Here is a 22965-nt window from a genome sequence, read left to right as displayed (position 1 = left end):
CATCGGCACCCCGCTACGCGATTGCGGGGGCCGATTGTTGCGGGGGGGTGATTGCTATGGCAAATGGAAGCCTAACAAAGGCTTCCTATCTGCCATTACGTTAGCCGATTAGGCCCCGCCCGGAGGCGGAGCCTGATCGGCTTGCTGTCAGTGAACAACTGACAGTTCTAATACATTGCACTACATGGGTAGTGCAATGTATTAGAACATCATACAAACAGTTGGACCTTCAAGTCCCCTAGTGGGACTAAAGAAAAGTGTAAAAAAAAAGTGTAAAAAAAGTAAAAATAAAAGTTGTAAAAATACAATAAAAGTTTCAAATAATAACACAAAACACAATCGCCCTTTTTCCTTTATCAAGTCATTTATTATTGAAAAAAATAATAAAGCCATACATATTTGGTATCGCTGCGACCGTAACTATAAAAATATTATGTTATTTATTCCGCACAGTGAACGCCGTAAAAAAAAACTAAAAAATACTGACATAATTGCTATTTTTTGGTCACTTTGTCTTCCAAAAATTGAAATAAAAAGTGATCAAAAAGTCGCATGTACCCAAAAATGGTACCTATAAAAACTATAACTCGTCTCGCTAAAAATAAGCCCTCATACAGCTCCTTCAACGAAAAAATTAAAACCGTTATGGCTCTCACAACAAGGCGAAAGAAAAAATCCATTCTCTTTCCAAAGGTTATTTTATTGTGCAAAAAGTTGTAGAACATAAAAAAGTTCTATAAATTATGTATCGTCGGAATTGGACTGACCTGCAGAATAAAGGTAACATGTCATTTATAACGCGTGGTGAACGCTGTATAACAAGAATTAAAAAAATAATGTCAGAATTGCTGTTTTTTGGTCACCTTGCCTCCCAAAAAAAAAAGGATAACAAGTGATCAAAAAGTCGCATGTACCCCAAAATGGTACCAATAATAACTACAGCTCGTCCCGCAAAAAAAACAGCCCTCATACCACTACGTCTATGAAAAAATAAAATTAGTTAAGGCTCCAATAAGCCAGGAAATAAAAATATGCAGTTGTGCCGGCCCGAGGGGAACGTTTCTTCTGTTTCAAGTGGCGAATTATTAAGGCCCCTAAAATTAGGGAACCAGGAAGGGGAGGGCCCAAACATATCTGCTGGAAGCGAGGGTGCCGGTATTATACCAGGACAACACTTCTCAGCAAAATTCCTCAAACTGCAAAGGTGCGGAGTGTGGACCAAAAGGGGGATAAGAAAGGACACAGTTTATCAGTGCGACACCGGCCTGTGCAGAAAGGGTTGTGTCACAGCGTAACACACATCTATGGATTATTTTATTGTTTTTGTTTACCCCATTATTATACCACCTGACTATGCCCCTTATATACTCCGCCCGGCTTACATGTACCCCCACATTATAAACGAAAACACCAGTAAGACTCAATACAAGACTACTACAAGCAAAATCCACACTCCAAAAGCCAAATGGCGCTACCTCCCTTCTGAACCCTACAGTGTGCCCAAACAGCAGTTTACTTCCACATATATGGCATCGCCATACCCGGGAGAACCCTTTTAACAATTTTTGGGGTGTGTGTCTCCAGTGGCACAAGCTGGGCGCCACATATTGGCATATCTATAGAAAAAAATCCAATTTTCACTCTGCAACATCGAGTGCACACCAATTTCTGCCAATCACCTGTGGTGTTAATATGCTCACTACACCCCTAAGTGAATACCTTGAGGGGTGTAGTTTCCAAAATGGGGTCACTTCTGGGGGGGGGGGATCCACTGTTTTGGTCCCACAGGGACTTTGCAAATGCGACATAGCGCCCAGAAACCAATCCAGCAAAATCTGTACTCCAAAAAACAAATGGCGCTCCTTCCCTTCTGAGCCCTACTGTGTGCCCAAACAGCAGTTTATGACCACATATGTGGTAATGCCGTACACAGGAGAATTTGCTTTACAAGTGTTGTGGTGCTTTTTTTCATTTATTTGTTGAGAAAATGAAACATTTTCAGCTAAAACTACGTCTTATTGAAGAAAAAGGATTTTCACTGCCCAATTCTAATAAAATCTATGAAACACCTGTGGGGTCAAAATGCTCACTACACCCCTAGATGAATTCCTCAAGGGGTGTAGTTTTGTGAATGGAATCACTTTTGGGGAGTTTCCACTGTACTGACACCTTAGGAGCTTTGCAATAGTGACATGCTGTCAAGAAACCAATCCAGCAAAATCTGTGCTCCAAAAGCCAAATGGCGCTCCTTCTCTTCAGATCCTTGCCGTGTGCCCAAACAGCAGTTTATGACCACAAATGGGGTATTGCCGTACTCCAGAGAAGTTGCTTTACAAATGTTTTTTTTTTTTATTCCTTTATTTGTTGAGAAAATGAAAAATTTTGAGCTAAAGCTACGTCTTATTGGAAAAAAAGTATTTTTTTTTATCTTCACTGCCCAATTCTAATAAAATCTATGAAACCCCTGTGGGTTCAAAATGCTCACTACACCCCTAGATGGATTCTTCAAGGGGTGTAGTTTCCTAAATGGAGTCACTTTTTTGGTGTTTTCACTGTTTTGGTCCCTTAGGGGCTTTGCAAATGCGACGTGGTCTCCGCAAACCATTCCTGCTAAATTTGAGCTGCAAAAACCAAATGTCGCTCTTTCCCTTCTAAGCCCTGCCGTGTGTCCAAACAACCGTTTATTACCACATGTGGGGTACTGTTTTACTCGGGAGAAATTGCTTTACAGATGTAGTGGTGCATTTTCTCCTTTTAGCCCTTGTGGAAATTAGAAAAAATTAGCTAAACCTACATTTTCTTTGAAAGAATGTAGATTTTCATTTTCACGGCCTACTTCCAATAATTTCTCCAAAAAACCTGCGGGGTCAAAATGCTCACTATACCCCTAGATAATTTACTCAAAGGGTATAGTTTCCGAAATGGGGTCACTTTTGGGGGATTTCCACTGTTTTGGCGCCGCAAGAGCCTTTCAGACCCGACATGGTGCCTAAAATATTTTCTAATAAAAAAGGAGGCCCCAAAATCCTCTAGGTGCTCCTTTGCTTCTGAGGCCTGTGCTTCAGTCAATAAGTGCACTAGGGCCACATGTGGGGTATTTCTAAAAACTGCAGAATCTGGGCAATAGATATTGATTTGTGTTTCTCTGGTAAAACTTTCTGTGTTACAAAAAGAATAGATGAAAAATTTATTTCTGCAAAAAAAAAAAGAAATTTGAACATTTCACATCTACTTTGCCTTAATTCCTGTGAAACATCTAAAGTGTTAAGAAACTTTCTAAATGCTGTTTTGAATAGTTTGAGGGGTGAAGTTTTTAAAATGGGGTGACTTATCGAGGGTTTCTAATATATAAGGCCCTAAAATCCACTTCACAACTGAACTGGCCCCTGTAAAAATAGCCTTTTGAAATTTTCTTGAAAATGTGAGAAATTGCTGCTAAAGTTCTAAGCCTTGTGATGTCATAGAAAAATAAAAGGATGTTCAAAAAACAATGCCAATCTAAAGTAGACATATGGGGGATGTTAATTAGCAACAATTTTGTGTGGTATTACCATCTGTCTTACAAGCAGATACATATAAATTTAGAAAAATGCTAATTTTTGCAATTTTTCGCTAAATTTTGGTGTTTTTCACAATTAAATACTTAATGTATCGAGCAAATTTTGCCAGTAACATAAAGTCCAATGTCTCACGAGAAAACAATCTCAGAATCGCTTGGATAGGTAAAAGCATTCCGAAGTTATTACCACATAAAGTGAAACATATCAGATTTGAAAAAATTGGCTGCGTCCTGAAGGCCAAAACAGGCTGTGTCCTGAAGGGGTTAAAGAACATGAATGAAAACACACTAGTTTATATACATCACACCTAATTCAGAAATCTTGAAAATAGAGCATTACATGTACATTGCTTGTGTTTCATATTTTGTTAATACAAGTTTACCAAGGGTTTTATGTGCAAATAATATCAGCTATCCTTTCTAGTAAAAATATGTGGCAATGTAAGAAAGTATAGATAAAAATCCCCAAAATGTAGATATTAGCTTTATATGAAACAGATTCCAGAGTTGAGTCAGTATCTCCACCCAAGCTGTGAATCATAAATTCAGGTTTGGATTCTGGCTGAGGTAAAGCAAACCTGCAGAATACATATACGGTATATACTGGGTACTACACTAAAGAGCCAAGAATCCTCTCTATAATCCAATTAACCTCCAAAACGAGAGAACTATATCATATTGCCCTGTATGAAATAATATAACATCTAAACATCTTAAAAGGAAAAAACTAAAGGCTAAAAACATATAAAGAATATTTAGTAGATTTAATAAGAGAATTTCTGCTTATAGCAGAATGGGTTTTTTTTAATATAACTTTACTTCTCCTATTTAAACTGATAAATCATTGCATCACTTAATTTATAAATTAGAAATTCTAACTTAAATGCTATGTACACCTTATACATTTTTATAAATAAAAAACAAAAAACACAATTTCAATAAGTGTGTTCGGTGCAACTTTCGAAATACTTTTTATTAAAAATTATTTTTACTTAAAAATAATTTTTGCTGAGACCTGAATCCGTCAGGTCAGCGACACAGACGGGTTCCGTGACAGGGTGTTATGAACTTAGATGTGATCGGCAACAGATCGATCCTGCATGTCAGAGACAGACAGGACCTGCTGACACTGAACCCGTCCGTGCTGCTGACCTGATGGATACAGGTTTCAGCGCAAGATACAACTGTTCTATATACAGGATACAAAGCAGCTGTATCTCGAAAACGAAAAATTATTTTTAATAAAAAGTGTTTAGAAACTTGCACTAAACTGATAGACATTTTTATTTAAAAAAAACACAATTTCAATGGTGTACTTAGCCTTTAATAATAGCTTAGAAACGTGATGTGCAATAAAAATCAAGACCAAATGTTAAGAACCTACATTTCATGTTAGCAAGAAGCCTTCAATATATAATGACAATAAAAATAAGTAAGGAAATAAAAGTAAATACATTGTATCTCTAACGCCGGATCACTGATATCAATATCTGTCCCTGAGAACTGTTCACAAGCTACTGCAGCAGACCCTTACACGGCGTGTAAGAAACACGACACTGAACAAATAAGGAAGCTGCAGTGGTGAGTATTTCGCGTGTTCACTTGCCGCAGAGAATTGTATTATTGGTCACGCGGAACACCGACACAGCGGTCTCTTTTGCGGCGTGCAAAATACACGCCATGCACTATTATAATACCAAATAGCTCAATGCAATAAAAATAAACATTCAACAAGCCCATTCTATATTGAGATCTAGTTTGGATGATACCTAAGAAAAAATTAAGTGACAAAAAGCAACTAACTTAATCAATTACTGTATATTCATGAAATAAATGAAGAGTTCAAGTAGTTAGGCTGGTTAAATATATTGGGGACATCCAGCCTATTGGTCCCTAGGGTAAAAATCAAATAATTACCCATGCCTATGTTTTAATTATGTTCTATTGAATATTTCAGGATATTTTATTAAAAGTATATTTTTGAATCGCTTTTTACCATTTTTTTCCCTTCCCAATCTAAATATGATTCTTTTTGGTGGCTGATTTAAAAATGAATACACTATAACAACACATGTTAAATCAATAATAAATTACTGTAACTCTTTTAAGTAATACAATTCTAATACTACCTACTACACTGAAGAATAATCATACTCATTTGCTTAATATTCTCAACACATGAGCTTCAGACAGGATTTTTTTTAAGGGGGGGGGGGGGCTTGTTCTACTGAACTCACACCGCCAACTTTTTTGTGGGTCATTTGTCTTCTTTTTACAGTATGTGTGTTTTATAAAACAATTTTGCTATCTAATAAAGACTTATATAACATTGTCCCTTGACTTGACTAATTATTTGCACCCATGACAGATGACATGGTAACACTACGTTTCTTCCTCCTATCCCCCACCAAATTATTCCTACCTTGCTAACCTTTTACATGTACTACTTCATGCATTTTTCCATAGAGTCATTTAGGGGTTAGTGATAGTTTTCCTCTAATATTCCTAGAGGTCAAAAGCAGTTTAGTGGTTAATACCTAATGCCTCTAGTGGTCCTGGTTAGGTATGGGTTATTATATAATATCCCTGGAGGTCAAGGGTGATTTAGTGGTTAACACTTAATATTATTATAGTAATATAATTATATAGTATATTATTGTAAAGTTTAGCACGGTAATGGGGTTACTGGCGACAGTCTAGGGCAGGAAAGTGTACCCATAATTAAATAGGTTCAGAATTCTTTATAGGGTCAGGCTCTGAATTTCTCATAGAGACTCCAAATGTTTTGCTTTCTTTCATACAATGCTAACCTGTCACCTCTCCTGACATGTCTGTTTTAGTAAACAATTGTATTCCCCATGAAATAATTCTGGAGCATCTGTTCTTAGAAGTCTGCATCGTACCTTTCCTTTGCTATTCCTCTGTCAAATTTATGAATAAATTGACAACTGGGTGTTACCCTACACAGGCTGAGACTGTCCAATCAGTGCTGACAGCGTGAGACTGTGTAGGGACACGCCCCTTTGACAAGGTTAATCGTAACACCTTGTTGTCAATTTATTCATAAACTTCTAGAAGGAATAACAGAAGAACGGCACAACGCAGAGCTCTGAGAAAATATGCTCCAGAATTGTTATTTCACAGGGAATACAAGTATTCTGTCTGCGTGCAGCTGCCACTAGAGGGAGCTCACTGCACGTGGATTGATGCAGCTCTCATTAAATTCTATTATAAAGTAGTATGCAGTAACAGCGTTATTTCATTTATATCATTGCTTTCTACTGAACTGTTTATAGGACTTTTCCAGGAAGATGAGGCCCTGTGCACTTTTAAGTATTATTTAATTTTATTTAACCAAAATGTTACCAAAATTCTGGCTGCTCTGATCATAATATATCTTTATAATCGGTCCGAGCTCTGTTTTTTTTTTTTTTTTGGAGAACATTTTTGCTTCCCTTCACACAGCTATGCTGTTAAATGATAGAATTCTGTCTGCAGCTGCCTGCCATTAGGGGGAGCTGACAGCATTCTGATTTATTATTGAATTCTATGGGAACTGTTTAAATCTGTATATGTAAGCTTCCCCCCACTGGTGGCTACAGGCAGACAGAATGCAGCTGCAGTAATGATGCCAGTAAGTACGGCTTATAACCGCTGACCAGTAAGTACGGCTTGTGACCGCTGACCAGTAAGTACGGCTTGTGACCGCTGAGACCAGTGATTGGCTGCAGTGATCATGTCATCGTCGCTGGAATGTAAACAAAGACCGGCTGGAGTCCACCAGAGCATTGACGTGGGGAATTTAACAGGTGAGTAATGTTTTGTTTTATTATTTCATCACATTTTCTGCAGCCATTTTTTTAACTCTTGGAAAACCACTGTAAGCATTTACAGAGGTTTTCCTATAATTAAAGGGGGGAAACTGCCGTTATTTCACAGCTCTGTATCAAACCAATGAAATATTTCCGAGAGGCCCAAGAGAGAAACAGTTTTTGCTGTTTACATATCAGCTGCTGGGAAGCAAGGAGCCTACACACTTTTCTGCTCATTATTCCTGCCCCTGGCTTCAGGATCACAGGGGAATATCTCATATGGTCTCCATTTTTATTCATTTGCCTTTAATTCTTTCTCTATGCTATTATAATATTTAAGTGTGAGTGATGACCTTGTGAGTAGAGTATAAATGAAAATGTCATGAACTATGGGCCGAGCACGGCTTTACACAAACTATTCTTAACATTAGCTATAGGGCTTGTCCATACGTGACGTGCTGCGTATTTTCCATCCAGAATTAGCAAATCTCATCCACGCGATGCGTAAAATTTCCGTGCAGAAATTCACCTGTGGTGCGTATTTTTCGTATGTCAATTCCTGCTGTGGAAAGTGGAATGAATTTCTGCGTTTTTCAGGTTAGATATCATCATCTCCCAGCATTGAAAAAAAACGCAGCAAAGTCCGCACCATTTTTTGTAGTAAAAAATGCAGATTTTTCCGCAGCGGAATGTCTGCTAGTTTTAACGGAAATGCTGCAGAAATTTTCTGCAGCAATTCCGTTACGTGTGGACAAGCCCATACAGTATGTCTGCCTCTCTGTTATCCCTTGTCCACTTATTATACTATCTTATGTTCATTATGTAAGTTATACCTTGAGGTTATTTGACTTAGATTTTAATACAGTAGAGTTCTTGGAAACAACATGTAAGGTGATATGCTTCATTCAAATGTCACTCAGTTATGAGTGCACATGTTAAAAAATGATATATGACCCATTTAAGCTGACTAACATTTAAGTAATATACATATTAAACACTTTAATACCTTGGGGTATAAGACAAATTTTGGTTTCAATTCATATAATAAAAAATAAGTAATGTCCAGAGAATTTTTTTTTATCAGAAACCCAAATTACCCGACTATTACAAATAATTGATGAATCCCTTATTAGTATTATGATATTAAGAAAGTTATTCCACTTGACTATAATGCAATACAGTACAAATAGTTCAATAAAAGATTATATGTGGCGATTGAATTCAAAGGAATTTCTGGATTCTCAGGAATATTCACTAAGAGATCTTTCACATTACTATTAAGCTCTGTCTATCTCTCTTCCGTCAGAGGAAGAGATGAACAAGAGTCCAAACGGAAATCATCGCTTCTTTTAGAATTACCATGGATTTCAATGGTAATTCTTTTGTTTCAGATGCTTTCCATCTGCCTCCGTTCACTAGGTTTTTGTTTTTCACGGAAGCAAAAGTGTTGCAGACTGCACTTTTGCTTCCATCGAAAAAACGGAAACCTAGCGAACGGCGGCAACCTGAAAGCATCTAAAACAAAAGAATTACCATTGAAATCTATGGTAATTCTAAAAGAACTGTTGCCTTCTGTTTGGACCCTCGTTCCTCTCTTCCTCTGACAGAAGAGAGATAGACGGAGCTTAGCGGTAGTGTGAACTTAGCCTTAGCAGCATGGCTGCATGGGACGGTCAAATTACAACAGTCTGAGTTAGGGGATCATTAAAAAAAGACAAGTTGATGTAAATGGAAACCCCATTCTACCGTCTGCTGAGCCAAAGCAGAGAAAATGTTACATTTTATTATCGGAATTGTACTTTTGAAGGGGTTGCAAATAATAACTATATATCAGAAAAATGCTTTTTATGTACTTCCTTAATATATTATTTTTCAAAAGTTGCTAAAAAAAAATGTACAATTCAAGAACTAAAACATTTATTATTTTTAACTGCAAAGATTCAACTGCACAAACACATAAGCTTCATGTCAATGTCTAAAAAGAGAAAAATGTTCAACTAATGTTTTGCTTATATGGGAAGCCTGTGTAAACTCCATAAAAGTTTAAAATGGTTAGTGATACTCATATCCATGGAAGACTTTGTTCACATCTGCGTTGGGGTCCCGTTCTGACGTTTCCGCCAGAACGGGACCCTGAGCAGACACAAACTGACACCTCCGTTTCCATCACCATCGATTTCAATGGTGACGGAGCCGGTGCCGCTGATTTCCGTTTGTCTCTGTTGTGAACCGGATCCGTCGTTTTGCCGGAACCAATAGCGTAGTCGACTACGCTATTGCTTCTCTATTGCTTCCGGCAAAATGACTGGTCCGGTGCACAACAGACACAAACGGAAACCACGGTCACCAGCTCCGTCACCATGTGTCAGTTTGTGTCTGCTCAGGCTCCCTTTCTGATGGAAACCTCCAATGGAACGTCAGAACGGGACCCAACGCAGATGTGAACAAAGCCTTCCATGGATATGAGTATCACTAACCATTTTAAACTTTTATGGAGTTTACACAGGCTTCCCATATAAGCAAAACATTAGTTGAGCCTAAGTGACAATATTAGGCTGGGTTCACACCTGCGTTCGGTTTTCCATTGTTCTGCTCTGTCAGAGGAGCAAAACTACGGAAATACCAGAGCACCGGTACCATTGCACGACGGGCACCACTGGTGGCCGACGTGACCTATTGACTTTAAAGGGTTCCCAACGGGTTTCCGTCGGAGTGTTTGTCTTTTTACAAGAAACAATAGCAAAGCATGCTGTGCTAATGTTTCCGGTATTTTTTGGCCAGATCTGCGACGGAAGCCCCGAATGGAGCCTCCAATGAAGATGCGAATGAGGCCTAACATGGTGAAGAGAATTTTCATACTCCACAGTTTTAGAAAGAAAATGCTCACATTAGTCATGATGATATAATGAATTACGATTGTATATTTTTACCATGTATAATTTAAACTACAAAAATAAGGTTAGAATTGTACACTTATTTTTTTCATCTTAATTATGTTCTTGTTTTAGGTTGACGTTTTGCAGGGCTACAGAACCAATTACTAGTTTTCCATATAGTTATGGTCAAGTTACAATATTTTCAATTTACAATAGTCTTCCCGAAAAAAAATTAATATTGCAACTCAACAGACCCCTGTACAATGAAATTGCAGCTTCGTATTATGTAAGAGACTTCAAAAGAATGTTTGGCCATAACTATGGCCAGACTGGCACCACATCAGACCTTACATGTGAATGTTAATTTGTGTCCTGTACTTTTGGAGTGCAGCGGTCATAAGTCTAAGTATAGATCCCTGTAAAAATGACATGACTGGAGATGGTTCCACATGAGCGGAGACGGCAAGTCTGTCTTCCATCAGTGACTCTGACTACAGACAAGTAGCATTGGATTGTTTGCGGAGGAGATTATGCCTCATTTAAGGCACTAATATTTTTGGAACTTTTCAAAGGCCACAAATAAAAAAGCGGCGGAAAGTTCCTTTAATCCAAACAAGTAAACCAGTGGAAATGATTGAATAATGGTGCAATAATGTCTGAATAAAATGTCTTTTGAACTATAAAAAACAATACATGCTGACATGCACGACAATGCAGCAAATGTGTGCTTGTGTAGATGGGCAAGAGGAAAAGTGTGTGCGTACGTAGTAAAGGCAGGGTGTAGTGGAAGGAAGTTTGTGCTGAAATATTAATATCAAAGCAAATCGCTGGAAGGCATGAAAGTGCAGGAAAATAAGCACATTAGCCTTTGGCCCTGTTCTTAAAAAGAACATGGTTACCCTAATAATAATATTAATTGTAGACAGATGCAGAAATATTTAGTCATTTAACCATGCAAAGAGACAATTTATCACATTGACAAAGAGAAAACAAACATAAAATGTCAGTGATCAGCCATGGAGTTTATGATAGTTTACGGGCATTGTGTTCTGTTCACACTGGTGCCATGGTTCCATTCTGACGGGCAGAACAGAGTATTCTGCTGTGCTATTCTGACTCGTAAAAGAAAAATGGAAACCCACAGATTGCAGCTGATCCCTAGGGTTCGTAATTACGAGCACGGCCGGGCACGGCCGGCCACGGGCAGCCGGCCGCTTTTTCTAGCCGTGCTCCCATTATAAAGCATAGCAGCACGGCCCATAAAATGAAAAAAATAGAACATGTTCTATTTTTTTAACGGCAAGGGCACCTTCCCGTGAGAAAACGGGAAGGTACCCGTGACTAATAGAAGTCTATGTGCCGTTATTGCGGGTCGTAATTACGACCCGCAATAACGGGTGTTTTTACGGTCGTGTGCATGAGGCCTATAACCCGGTACTAAAAGTACCTATGCAAGAACACCCATGCTTTTTATGTGGTAATCGGTTTATTCAATATATTTCTATTTTTTAATTATTACAAAACCCAGTTATACAGTATTACACCAATAATATTTTTGTGAATACGGGGGTGAAGTTCACCCACTTTTTTTTTTTACCTATCAAGACATGTATTGCAACATACCCATAGTTTTCTTGTGTGCGGACGTATGTAAAAAGTGTGCCCTTATAGTACACATTCGACAGATACATTAATTTTACATTACAAAGCATGGTTGACTAAGCTTTTCAGAGCTGCTAGAAATGTATAGTTTACATTTTAATAATGGAAGTTAATGTCAGACGGGTATGCATGGGTTTAAAAAGTTTACATTTAGATCAGTCTGAAGAAATAAAGCAGAAAAAAACTGGAAAAAGCATCAATCAAAAAACGATACAGTTGGCACACTGTAGCATCCTATTTTGCAGTATACCGTTTGATTTTTAACAATCAAACAGTGGGTATATGTTTACAGCCTTTTTTTTTTTTTGCAGTATACTTTGAAAAAAATAAAAAATAAAATTGTCCCTAAACATGGTGTGAAAGAGTCTAAGGTAAGGCCTCATGCACACAGCCAGGTGCATTAAGCCTGTACAGTTTCGTACTGCGGACCAGTGAGTCTCTGGACGGCACTATATTGTCCCCTAGAACAATGCTTTTAGGAGAGAATACCTCCATACTACCTCAGGTGATGGAACTGCCATTTATGTTCTCCATGTGGAGTGAAATCAGGCAGCTTGAGCTGTATTGCAGTAGATCTGGTCTACAGATGGGGTTCATTCTCATGTGGAGACTGTTTGGCGTATAGGTATAGGATACACTCCTCCACTTTCCATGATTCAACAAATGATAAAGAGTTTAAAAATGGTTTACCACATCACGTGTAGGACAAGGGCAGTTATATATTTTGCAATATACCCGTGTGAATTAATTTATGTAGAGATGACCACAAAATGGTTGAGGGTGCGTGCTCTTGAGGAGCAGACAAAGAAACAAATGTTGAAAAACTAAAAGCAATTCCTAGCTGTTTCTAGCCATCCATGACTGTAATCCGAAGGGCTTTAAAATACATGGTATTGACCGGGTCTGCGTTTCACCTTTAGAATGGAATAAAGCCGTTAGCTTCAAGTCCTGTCTTTAATAAAATGTGGCAATATTTTATTTTTTCACTAAGGGATTTATATATTTTTTTTATTGTTTATGATTTACTAATTTATTCTTTTCTGTCTATAGTGTAGATCTTGTGCGACCTTCACCTCTGTGCTGTTTCCTAATATGAAAAGATCTAGAATTTGGACCGGTGGATGACAACAGTGATTACTAGAGAAGAATTAATTTTAGTGGGAGGCCCTTACCCTTTAATGTGTATTATTTGATGCCGCTATTTTTTTGTATAATTATACAATAGATTGTTATCAATTTATACCCATATCTGAATGTACAGGTTACTTTTATGTGTAATGTATGAGAAAAAAATCTCCTTCAACATATGATATTTTACACTTGTTTGTTTCACATATTTTTATTTATTTATTCTTTTGCTTCTTTTCTTGTCACTTTTTTTTTTAAATATATTTTTGCATCGTATGAATTGTATGTTTTTCACTTATTTCTGGTATAATATATACATCCATATACTTATATCTGCAAATTATATACTTAGCACTTTCCAATTTATTTATACAGTACTGAAATATACCTCAGATCTCTTTCCCCAGATTGCTTTTTGTTCTTCAGCTCTTACTTGAGATTAACGACTTTCCTGAAATATGTTTCGGATTTGATTTGGTTGAATTGGCCGTCAGATGTAATGATTTGTATACAGTGGATAAGGGGCATATATAGCACTTACTAATATACTGTGTCTAAAAGTTCTGCCCCGTTTTATTTAATCTTGAACTGTCACCCCCCAGGTATACTCCCCGAGCAGCCCCTCTACTCTCATCCAGAAAATGGCCACTAATGGAGGGACACATGGTGTTACCGCATCCATCAGCATCTCCTATTGTAATGCAATGCATCTACACTCATTTCCTGGTCCGCGAGTGCAGATGATAGTGATATACGAAGCTTTCATCTGCGCTTGCGCACCAGGAAACTAACGCAGGTGCAGTGCATTAGAATAAGAGACGCTGATTGGCGGAGGCGCTTTAAGTGGGCCTTCATCAGCGGCCATTTTTAGGATGAGAATGGAGGGGCTGCCCGGGAAGGAGATGTGGATAACGGGGCGACGCTTCATAATGACATAAAATGGGGCAGAACTTAATAGGGGAAATATATTAAGACTGGCGGTACAAACTTCAGTCTTAAAACTAATTTACATCAGCAGAAAATGCGTCAAATTTATTTAGAGGTGCACACCTCTTAATACATTTGGCGCATCTTTGGCTGCCTGTTTAACAGAAATGCAAATCTATACCTGCTATGAAAAGGTGTAGATTTGTGGCATAACTTACGCCAGTTCCTGGCTTAAATTGTGATAAACTTGTTGTTTTGGTGGTTGCCCTATCCCCTTATGCTAAACCCCACCTCCTTTTCTCTCCACTTTCGGAAAGTGTTGGGTAAAGTAAAAATACACAAATGTATGCGCAACTGTGGAGTATGAAAACATTTGCAACTTTTTTTTAACGATGCGAAACTGGCGTAAACCTTTTACAAAAATATACTGTCCTGAGGCAAATTGTAATATCGGTGCGGGTCAGCAGGGTCTGTTCACTTTAATGTTTACCTACACAGTGTAGTGTACTATACCCCCCCCCCCCTTCTATAATATTTGTAACTTGTTCCTGGTCCTGTTTTTGGTGAGCTCATCATTTCCTCAGTATATTTCTACCCCCTAGTTTTTAATCTTGCTTGCCTCCTGTCAAAGCTAGTGTGTAGCAAAACACACGTCAAGGTGTGCTATTCCCTTTGTCGCACCTACCCTGTTACCATATTAAGGGGTGAGTGACTGAGTTTCACAGATAGCAATTTGTAGAATTTGGTGCTGTCCATATTTATTATCCCTGCATATTGTTATATTGTGCATTGGCATAGGACACCATTACCATAATTTATGTATATAGCATTTGGACTAACTCTCTAGAGGGGCCCCTTGTTATACATCGGGGTACACATCTATTTATACTGCTGAGTGCTGATATTCTTTGTGCATATTATGTGTACTATATCTAATTGTATACAGAGACCCCGTGTTATGTATTGGGGTAAACACCTATTGCTGGGTTATTTTGTTCCCTCATAATACACAAGTGTTTTGTACACAATATATAGTCAGATATTTTTCTATATTCTGTGTAGTCAGATAGTAGGATATTAAGTTGTTACATCCCATACATGAGTGTTTGTGAACGGCTTGGTTAGGCATCATGGTTTTGTTGTCCATACCATTGTAGTGGATGGGCCATACCATCTTTTGCTCTTCTCCACTTGGATTGTCTATTTTGTACATACTATATATGTGATCTAATCAAATTTGGATTTATTTTTAATATATTGCTTTGGGCATTTTTTGATCCCCTGTGCTTTTCTTCTTGGTCTATCCGCTTGTGGAGGCGCCCTGGTATGTGAGAGGATATATTGTAGGTTTTATGATCTGCATTGCACTAGATTTGGTCTCCAAAAAGATCCTCTCATTGACATACATATTGGGAAACTGAAACTGCTCGGCTCAAGGACGGTCATATCTTCTGCTCTTGCTGCTGTTTTTCCTTCTTTGTCCCCAATGTACATGTGTGTCACTTGGCTGTTCACTTCGCAGTCTTTTTGCAAGTAATTTGTAAAATGGCAACCACCACTATTTAATCTAATGGTGATCATCTCCACGTTCTGTTGTTGTTGTTGTTGTTGAAGGTATACAGTACCTGTCCTGCTCATTTACTATAGATTTTATTCCTTTGTGAGGCTTTAAAGGTAAGTGAATTGTAAGGTTTTCTTTTGCAATTATAACCTCTACTACTTGCTTTCTCTGAGATCCTGTTCTTGGTTGCTATGACTGCCTTCCATTCTTCACTCAGGTCCTGTTTTCTATATTTGTCTACATTATACATTATGCCTTAAATAATCTTGCTTATTGTTGCCTAGTTGCATTGTTTATGGGAAATTATGCACTTAATTATCAGTAGTTCTTACATTTATAATTTATTAAAGGGGTTTTCCACCTTTTGACAACTGATGACCCATTCACCGGATAGGTCATCAGTACATGATCTGTGCAGGTCCGACACTCGGACCCGGCACAGATCAGCTGGTTCGGTGCCTCCGTGCACCGGAGGTACATGTCAGAAGCACTTCACTCCGGCCACGTAATAGCGGCCGAGCTGCAGGACTGCAGCTCTGCTCCTATTCAAGTGAATGGGAGTGGACCTGCAGTATGGCCACTATGCTATGTACGGAGTCAAGTGCTTCTGTGCTCCGTACATAGCATTATGTGCCATAACATCTGGTGCCGGCTGGCTTATCAGTGCAGGGTCCGGGTGCCGAACCCGCACCGATGATATACTGATGTCTTATCCACAGGATAGGTCATTAGTTGTCAGAAGGTGGACAATCCCTTTAAGTCCAGTTTTTGAGAATGGATATTCTAGTGTCCTTCTATGACAGAATTAGGTGTTCTTAAAGGGGTCTTAAACATTGAATGGGGCTGAATGAGATTAGCTGCAGTTCCAGGCACAGCCACCCATACGGACGAGCAGCTGTGCCTGTGTACACATTTAAGGTGACCCCTATTTTGTGCTGATCATCGGTTGGATCCAAACCCATCAAACACTGATGGTCTATCCTATGGGTTCCAAGAGAACTGATTTAAGTAAATACAGGTCACCATACGCGCAAATAAAAGTTGTCCGAAACGGATGATATAGAATGTTTCAGCTTATTTCGACTGCTTCGTCTATCAGCATTTATCATTAATGTTCGGGATGGCATTCATATTTTTATATAGTGTATTCCATCTGAGTTTTTCTACAGACCAAATAAGATCAATTTCCTTAAACCATTGTGATAGCTTGGTTTGCTTTCTTTCCTACACCACTGGCTGTAGTCACTTCCAAGGTTTATCAAGATTGTATTTTTTTTTCCACAAAAATGTAAAATTATCTCTGGGGAAATATGTATTTTTATTAGAAAATTACAAAATAAGCCAACACACAAGTATGTCGTATTGCAATTATTGAGTATATGCAGGTTGCCAAAGGCATATTGCTGTTTCCCAGGATTTTCAGAAACTCCTAGGCACGGGACTTCACGGGGTATGTGTACAGTGTGTTTTTGCCAAGACAAAACCCCTTTTTAACTGGTAAGATATAATATCAGTTCATCTTGAAGATTTTTTAGAGTTTTGGGTTGACAACCCGATCTCTAGTCAAATTAATGTTATGACATGTTAATAAAGAAATATGGGCCTGGGCTCAAAATTTTCCATAGTTTGTACATTGTAATTTCAAATGTTTATTGAATTCAGAAAAAAAAGTTATTTGCTAAAATTTCAAAAAAGGAAAAACACAAAACACTCTGTTGAGTAAGGAGGATGACATTTCCTCGTAAAAACATGTGTCGGCTTTATTGTCAGTTAAAACTCTGCTTTCTGCTTTTGCTCATAGATTGAAACCCTCGCAGGCAGGCCTCCATCTCCATCTTTACCAGTCTGTCACTCAGTAAACTCATGTTTATTGCAGTTACTTGTTTTTATCGTTTATTCATGTGATATATTTAACCTCCTCTGTATTTCATGTGTACAGTGCCCTTGCAGATAATGTAGCTTTAAAATAAATAATAATAATGCGTAGAATTATTTTCTTAAAGTCTATGTCCCGTGTATGTGTGACCACTTAAAGGTAAGCATTCAGAGACAGCACAGTATGGGCACAATAGGGATTAAGTACCAGTAGTGCCGGGTGTATGACGCTTTACTTTTAACCCCTTAGTGACCAGCCCATTTTAGGCCTTAATGACCAAGCTATTTTATTCGTTTTTCTATAGTCGCATTCAAAGAGCTATAACGTTTTTATTTTTTCGTCTACATAGCTGTATGAGGACTTGTTTTTTGCGGGATTAGTTGAGCTTTTTAATAGCACCATTTTTGGGTACATATAATTTTTATATTAACTTTTATTAACCCTTTTGGGGGGGGATTATAAAAAAAAACTGAAATTCCGCCATTGTTCTATGCGTTTTTAAATTGACGCCGTTCACTATGCGACGTAAATAACATGTTACCTTTATTCTATGGGTCGGTACGATTACGGCGATACCACATATGTAGAGGTTTTTTTATGTTTTACGACTTTTGCACAATAAAAACACTTTTGAACTAAAATTATTTGCTTTTGCATCGTCGCTTTCCAAGAGCCGTAATTTTTTTATTTTTCCATCAATGTAGTGATTTTTTGGGCTTGTTTTCTGCGGGACAAGACGTAGTTTTGAATGGTACTGTTTTGGGGTGCATGGGACTTATTGATTCATTTTTATTATGACTTTTTTGGGGGGCAATGGAAAAAAAATGCAATTTCGCCATGGTTTTTTGCGTTTTTTTTTTTACGGTGTTCACTTTGCGGTTTAAATTACATATTAACTTTATTAATGGAGTCATTACGGTCGCGGCGATACCACATATGTGTACTTTTTTTTTTTTTTTTTACACTTTTACTAAATAAAACCACTTTTTATGGAAAAAAATGGTTTTATTTATTTTTTTACTGTACTTTTTATTAATCATCTTTATTTCACTTTGATGACTGATTTTATTAGTCCCACTAGGGGACTTTACTGTGCGATGTTCCGATCGCTGCTATAATGCTCTGGTATACTTCGTATACCAGAGCATTATTGCCTGTCAGTGTAAATCTGACAGGCAATCTGTTAGGACGTGCCTCCGGCGCGTCCTAACAGGCATATGTCCAAGGCAGACCTGGGGGCTTTTATCAGGCCCCCGGCTGCATGACACCCCATCGGAGACCCGCGATTTCATTCGCGGGCCGCCGATGGGTGACAGAGGGAGCGCACTCCCTCTGTAAACAAAGTTAAATGCCGCGGTCGCTATTGACGGCGGCATTTAACGGGTTAAACGGCCGCGATCGAAGTAAACTTCGATCGCGGGCGTTGGAGCAGGAGCTCAGCTGTCATCAGACAGCAGAGCCCCGGCTCCAGCCTGCACGGGAGACCCGTGCAGGACTTAGACTAGGCTGACGTGAAAAGGCGTCAGCCTAGCCTAAAGCCCATTAGTGACCGACGTAAAAAGGCGTATTAGTGGTCACTAAGGGGTTAATACTGATGCCATTAAAATTGCAACCCATGAACATGTTCTAGGACTGTTCATAAATTAGTTGAACTGGAGGAAAGTCTCTATAGCATTTCTAGTGCGGTCATCCCTTACTCCATTTTTGATAGATGAATCCTATTGTGCATTATTTCTTTTACATTTAACCACACAAACTGCCAGTTGAACAATATAATTGCTCTGATTTGCATGACCTCTGTCAAAAGGGGAGATACCCAGTAGAGAGTCAGAAACAGGTGCACATTCCAGTAGCATTTAGGCTTTACAGCATGTGGTGGTACCTCAGCAGCGGGACATACTCATGCTAGGCCAACACCTAAAAAACATCCCTCCTCCAACAAACTTTACAGTTGGCACATTGTAGTCAGGCAGGTAATGTTCTACTGGTATTTGCCAAACCCTAGAAAAGCGTGATTTTCCCCTCCACATAACACGTTTCCACTTCTCCAGAGTCCAGTGGCGGCGTGCTTTATACCACTCCATCTGGCGCTTGCCAATGTGCTTGGAGATGCAATGTTTGCAGCTCGGCCACTGAAACCCATGTCATGAATCTCCGGGCGCACATTTTTTGTGTGGATGTTAATGCCAGAGGAGGTTTGTAACTCTGCAGTTATTGAGTCAGCAGAGTGCTGGCAACTTTAAGGCACTACGTGCCTCAGCACTTAGCGACCCCCAGTAACTGTAACTTCGCGGCTGAGTTGCTGTGGTTCCAAAACGCTTCTTCTTTGCAATAATATCACTCACAGTTGATCATGGAATATCAAGGAGGGAAGAAATTCCACGAACTGACTTTTTGCAACGGTGGCATCCTATTACAGTACCGCACTCAAATTCATTGAGCTCCTTAGAATGACCCATTTGTAAAGGCCGACTGCATGACTAGGTGCACCTGTGACAACGGTACTGAATGAAACACCTGAATTCAATGATTAAGAGGTGTGTCCCAATACTACAACAACAGAATTTGGGGACATTGTGTGAAGACCTCCCATCCTATGTAGCTTAGTCACAACTCCAGTATAAATAAAGCTAATTTACTAAGACCTAAATGTGCTCCAAGTTTGAAATACCTATTAAATTAATACACACTGGGGAAAGTTTAGACTGTTCTCTAAAATTTAGACAGCATAAACATAGACCAGGCAGTCAGAAGGCGCCTAATTTATCAAAGTTGCGCAGGCTGTATGATAACTTTGGCTCATCTTGCTAGACACTTTTCTCTTTCTTATACCACCTCTTGGTTGGCTTAGTTTATGCCAGTTTTTTGCCAAAATTTTGGCACAGTTTAAGGCACCATGCACATGAACGTGCCCGCAATCACGGCCCGCGATTGCGGGCACGGCCGGCCGCCGACTGACAGCCGCATTTTCGGGCCGTGCTCCCATACAAAGTATGGGAGCACGGCCCGCAAAATGCAAAAGAACGGACATGTTCCATAATTTTCGGAACATTTCCACGGCACGGACACCCTTCCGTAGTGCTACAGAAAGGTGTCCGCGTTCAATGAAAGTGAATGGGTCCATTTTTGTGGACCGTAATTGCGGTCCGCAAAAACTGAGGTTTTTTACGGTCGTGTGCATGGGGCCTTACTGCGTGGAGGCGCATTTTGAGTGATGACTATTTTCTGAAAAACCACACCTTTTTTCCTAGAGACTTTTAAAAAGTCTAATAAGGCAATAACATCTGTTGTTTTTGGTGCAAATCAATATTAAACTTGTCTAAATTAATGTGGGCAAAAGAAAATGCACATTTATGTATTTCAGTCTGTTCATATAGTTGTTGTGGCCCCTTTAAGTAGTGGAGATTTTGGATCAAAAAAGGTTGTGCACCTCTGATAATGATCCTCTTGGTTGTTTAACATAAATAATATATGTGCTAAATATTTAATTTGCACATTGGAAATGTGTACCATTTGCATGCAAAACCTTCATGTGTATACTTACATACATGCAGTAATGTAAACTTTGTACTTTGCATGGATAGCTCAATGAGGGACATGTCTGGTCAGATATAATCTTGGCAAATCAGACAGATCCTTATTGTTAACCAAAGTTTAAGTTCTTTTTATTTATTTTTAGGGAAAACAAGTCACTTGTCCAGCTGCATTACATTATCAAAATTCAAAAAAACTGAACAATGTTTTTAATCAAAGCGTGAAACCACCAATAAATATTATTTCCAGTAGCAACATCATTGGACGCACTCTGGATTCCAGGCTAATTGCAAAATTCTCAATAAATTTATTCAACAATTTGATAATTGCACTTACTTGGTGGAAGCCTAGGTAGTCTAGTATAGTCGAAGACACGTAGAATATCATCCCTTCTGTACTCACAACAAGAGCAAATCCGTTCAGTGACTAAGGAACAAACGAGGGGAACATAGGTTAATTAATAGTGAGTAAAGAAGTGTTATTTCTCCACATTTAATTGACAACATTCAGCCTGCTAAGAATTATTCTAGAAGTGGAATTTATGGCTTCTGGAAGATCAAGAAGAGACACTTTTAAGTACAGTCTCTTGAACTGACAGAACACTGCTTCAATAAATCACATCTGGAAGACATTCAATAACAAAGGAGCCAGCAGAGAAATTGTCCACTACTATTAACCCAAAAATTTCCACTAAACATAAAACGGCATATTAAAAAAACCAAAACCCGACTAAAGTCTCTTACACTGCGATTAACATTAATCCACTATTACAAGCTGTGACAATTAATCCATGGATTTTGACATATACATCCATGAACCAATAAACTGATGTCTTCACATGAAATATTTTTTTGCATCTTTAATTAACTTTTTCTTTACCTACTGATTAGTAAAATGATCCTCAATGTGAAACTATTGTGGCATACTAATATCCTTTCACAGTGCTCATTGCATACTATCCGGTATACAGCAGTACTGTGAGTCTCTATAAGACAGTAACAGTATATAGCCATGTCTACTTCACGGTACCAATAGATTTCCTGTGAACGGCAGAGACAAGATCCCAGCGTCTGTTTGTTCCCACAAACACATATGAGGAATTCATATGAAGAATTCTTTAGGTACTTTGAAACATCGCAATGTCCTTTGTTCTCCTGAACTTTATTGATTTTTATTCAAGGTAAATGATGTTTTTCATTCCATTATACACAGGATTTCACACATAGGTGGGCATCCTCTTATTCTGATGTCCCTCTGCCTACATTGGAGGTTCATCATACACTTATACATATAAGATCTTGAAACATACACAAATACACTATATAGGATTGCTTAAAGAGGCTCTGTCACCAGATTCTCAAATCCCTATCTCCTATTGCATGTGATCGGCGCTGCAATGTAGAGAACAGTAACGTTTTTGTTTTTTTAAAACGTTCATTTTTGGCCAAGTTATGAGCTATTTTATATATATGCAAATGAGCTTTGAAATGGACAACTGGGCGTTTTTTTTTCGTTATGTCCAACTGGGCGTGTATTGTGTTTTTAACTGGGCGTGTTTACGTGTATGACACTGACCAATCAGTGAGCAGTCAGCATCATACACTCCTCTCCATTGATTTACACAGCAGCGATGTGCAGCCACATAAACAGAGATTAACGTTACTGCAGTGTCCTGATAATGAATACACATGATCATCCAGCCTGGACGTCATGTGTATTCAGAATCCTGACACTTCTGACTCTTTTCTTTGAGATTTCTAGCAAGGGAAACGAAATCTCGTCAGATTACGGAGGAAAACGAGATTTCGTTTCCCTTGCTGGAAATCTCACAGAAAAGATTCAGAAGTGTCAGGATTCTGAATACATATGACGTCCAGGCTGGATGATCATGTGTATTCATTATCAGGACACTTGATTAACGTTAATCTCTGTTTATGTGGCTGCACATCGCTGCTGTGTAAATGAATGTATAGGAGTGTATGATGCTGACTGGTCACTGATTGGTCAGTGTCATACACGTAAACACGCCC

General features: G+C 38.6%; 1 protein-coding gene across 1 annotated transcript in view; it reads right to left on the bottom strand.

Moving 5' to 3' along the window:
• Window positions 1–22965, bottom strand: part of AHRR (aryl hydrocarbon receptor repressor) — a 279804-nt gene that overhangs the window by 69784 nt on the left and 187055 nt on the right. Inside the window, exon 6 of the mRNA XM_075828497.1 lies at window positions 21272–21361. Coding sequence (XP_075684612.1) covers window positions 21272–21361 — 90 coding nt within the window. The remainder of the gene's footprint in view (window positions 1–21271; window positions 21362–22965) is intronic.

This window comes from Rhinoderma darwinii, chromosome 5 (assembly GCF_050947455.1).
Source record: "Rhinoderma darwinii isolate aRhiDar2 chromosome 5, aRhiDar2.hap1, whole genome shotgun sequence".
NCBI classification, from domain to species: domain Eukaryota; kingdom Metazoa; phylum Chordata; class Amphibia; order Anura; family Rhinodermatidae; genus Rhinoderma; species Rhinoderma darwinii.
This window is presented reverse-complemented; position numbering and strand designations above follow the sequence as displayed.